Source organism: Charadrius vociferus, unplaced genomic scaffold, assembly GCF_000708025.1.
Source record: "Charadrius vociferus isolate BGI_N301 unplaced genomic scaffold, ASM70802v2 scaffold758, whole genome shotgun sequence".
Classification (NCBI taxonomy): Eukaryota; Metazoa; Chordata; class Aves; order Charadriiformes; family Charadriidae; genus Charadrius; species Charadrius vociferus.
Genome location: NW_009649934.1, coordinates 3,059,687 through 3,062,260, shown reverse-complemented (window position 1 = coordinate 3,062,260; position 2,574 = coordinate 3,059,687). Strand labels below are relative to the sequence as shown.

Here is a 2,574-nt window from a genome sequence, read left to right as displayed (position 1 = left end):
AGCTGGGCGTCGTGGCAGGCAGGGGGGAGGAGTACTCGCCCCGGGAGCGCTCCTCGGGGGAGCCTGTCAAGCTCTCCATCTCCAGCTCGGGCTCCCGGTCCAGGCTGGTGTCTGCCTCCTGCCCCATCTCCATCTCCCGGCCATAGCTGGTCGTGCTGTTCAGCTCAATGGTTTTGAAGCGCCGCAGCCCCCCCTGGGCCGTGCTCAAATCGTCACCCTCCGCTACCTCCATCTCCTTCCTCTCCTCCTTGTACAGGCTGCCAGGGCCATGCGGCAAGCGCCGCTTGGCCGACGCCGGCTCTTTGCCCTTCTCCACCTCGGCCTTCTGCCCGGCTTTGGGGATGCTGTACTTGGCGCGCCCGTAGCCTTCCTCGTCCTCCTCCTCCTCCTCGAGGTTGTCCTCCTCCGCGCTCATCTCCATGATCTGCCTCCGCATGAACTCCTCGTCGCTCACCTCCGCCTCCCGGCCCTTGGGCCGGGGGGGCACCGGGGAGAAGCCCCCCTCGCTGCTGTCCTCCACGTAGTCGTGCCGCAGCTTGCTGCCAAACTCATCCGAGGACTCCGCGCTCTCCCGCCGCTCCCGCTGGTTCTCCCACTCCAGCGAGTCCTCATCCTCCTCCAGGATGTCCTCCAGCTCCTCATCTGAGTCAAAGGCTTCGGGGGTGATGGAGAGGTACCGTGGCCGCTGCCTCTGCCGTTGCTCCTCCCGCGGCTCCGAGCCGCTCTTGCCGCGCTCGGTGGGCTCTGGTGGGGCTCCCCGGCCTTCCAGGAGGTCTCCGGCGTGGTGAGCTCGGAGGGGCTGGGGGGGCTCTGCCCAGCCAGCCCGGTGCCGCTCAGCTTCTCCTCCTCCTGCTGCACCAGGCCGGTGATCTCGCTCTGCGAGCTGGAGATGCCGTCGGAGGAGTAGCCGGTGTCGCTCAGGCTCTGGGGGCTGCGGGACAGGTCCGGGGGATAAGGCTTGCTCCCGTCCTGCGGGCGAGGGAGAGCACAGCGTCACACCCAGGCAGCTCCGGAGCTGCTCCCCCCGGCTTTCCCCCAAATCCTCCCCCCAGGGGAGCACAGAGAAGGGGAGCATGCAGAGGGGAGCCAGCCCAGCGGGAAGACTGGGGGACGCCCCGTGTGTTTCCCCCTCAATGGCTCGTCAGTAATTTGTCTGCGTGCTAACGAAGGCAGGTGACTGGGGCATGCTGCAAGCAGGGGATGGCACAGCAAACGTGCTGGGGGCGCAGGCATTGTGGGACTCATAAATACGTTTAAAAAACCATGCCCCATCAGCGTTATCTCCCCCGGTAACTAGCGGGAGAAGGCTCTCTAATGGCAATATCGATTTTTATAGTACCCACCACGGTGGGGCAGCGCTGGCTGAGCCGCAGCCGTAAGCCTTGGGGTATCGACGGCCGTGGGCCCTTCCCCGGGGAAGGGGTGCGAGGGCAAAGCTGCCTGCCGCCCTCCCTGCCTGCACGGGGAGAAGCCCAAGCGCTGGTAACTGGGGGTGGTGGGTCTGGGGAGGGGGCAGCCCTCGCACCTCGGTGCGGTGGCACCGAGGGGACAGGAGCTTCGCCAGCAGCAGCTTGGGAGGAACGCCACCTTTTAATGAACTTTAATTCCCCTGACTTGACAGCCCTGCAAAGCAGCCTTCGGAAGCAGGGCGGCGCCCAGCATCCTCATTAGATGCCTGCAGAAATAAACAGGCCCTTTTAATTGATGGTACAATTAGGCAGAGTGGGGGCAAGCCTCCGAGCCATGAAGAAAGCGCCGTCGTGCTTGGCCCTGGTGCTACCAGCAGGGCACGTCACCCCCACGGAGGCACCACGGACCTTATTTGATTTTGGAAGTTCGAGCAGACAGGGATGCCAGGAGCCTCCTCCGTGGGGGGATCGTCCCCTCCCAGCTGATGAGGACCTCTGGCCACATCCCCTCCCTGCGGCGGGGGCTGTGCTGGCTGCTGCAGGGTTGGTTGCTCATGGGGGAAAACCATCCCGATGCAGCCAAGCTTCTCCCTCAAACTGTACTGAATTTTAAAAAAAGCGGGACTGTGAGCTTGAAAAACGCCCACCACTGCAGCGTGCAATGTCATGACACAAGTTTTCCACTTAACGACAAATTCAACCGCCCTTATATTATTTTAAAACAAATCCAGAGGCCAAAGCTGACCTGGACTATTGCGTTATGCCCAAATTCATGTCATCATAATAAAGAGAAGGCAAATACCAGCAGGCTGCTATAGAGCCTACGAAGTTCCTAAGCGGTTTGGAAATGCTGAGGCAGCACCTCAGCAGCTGAGGTGCTTTGAGTTCACCATTTCCCAAAAGGTCATTTCCTGAGGCAAATGAGCTCCATGACAACAGTTTCTGCTCTGACTTAGAACAACCCCCTGTTGCTGAGCCACGGCTGCCGGCGGAGGCACAGCTCAGCACCGCGCCAGCCCTGGGTGGGATGTGGTCCCTAAGGATGCGGTCCCCAGGGATGTGGTCCCCAGGGATGCTCAGAACTGGATGCACTCTGAGAGCTCACCTCCTGCTCCTTCACCCGCGGCGCCTCGGGGGGTGCCCGGCTCTCCTTGCTCTCCACCTC

At 62.2% G+C, this 2,574-nt stretch overlaps 1 protein-coding gene across 1 annotated transcript in view; it reads right to left on the bottom strand.

Moving 5' to 3' along the window:
* Nucleotides 1-2,574, bottom strand: part of BSN (bassoon presynaptic cytomatrix protein) — a gene marked incomplete at its 3' end in the record, with an annotated part of 66,721 nt that overhangs the window by 3,424 nt on the left and 60,723 nt on the right. Inside the window, 3 exon segments of the mRNA XM_009891307.1 lie at nt 4-774; nt 777-969; nt 2,515-2,571. Coding sequence (XP_009889609.1) covers nt 4-774; nt 777-969; nt 2,515-2,571 — 1,021 coding nt within the window.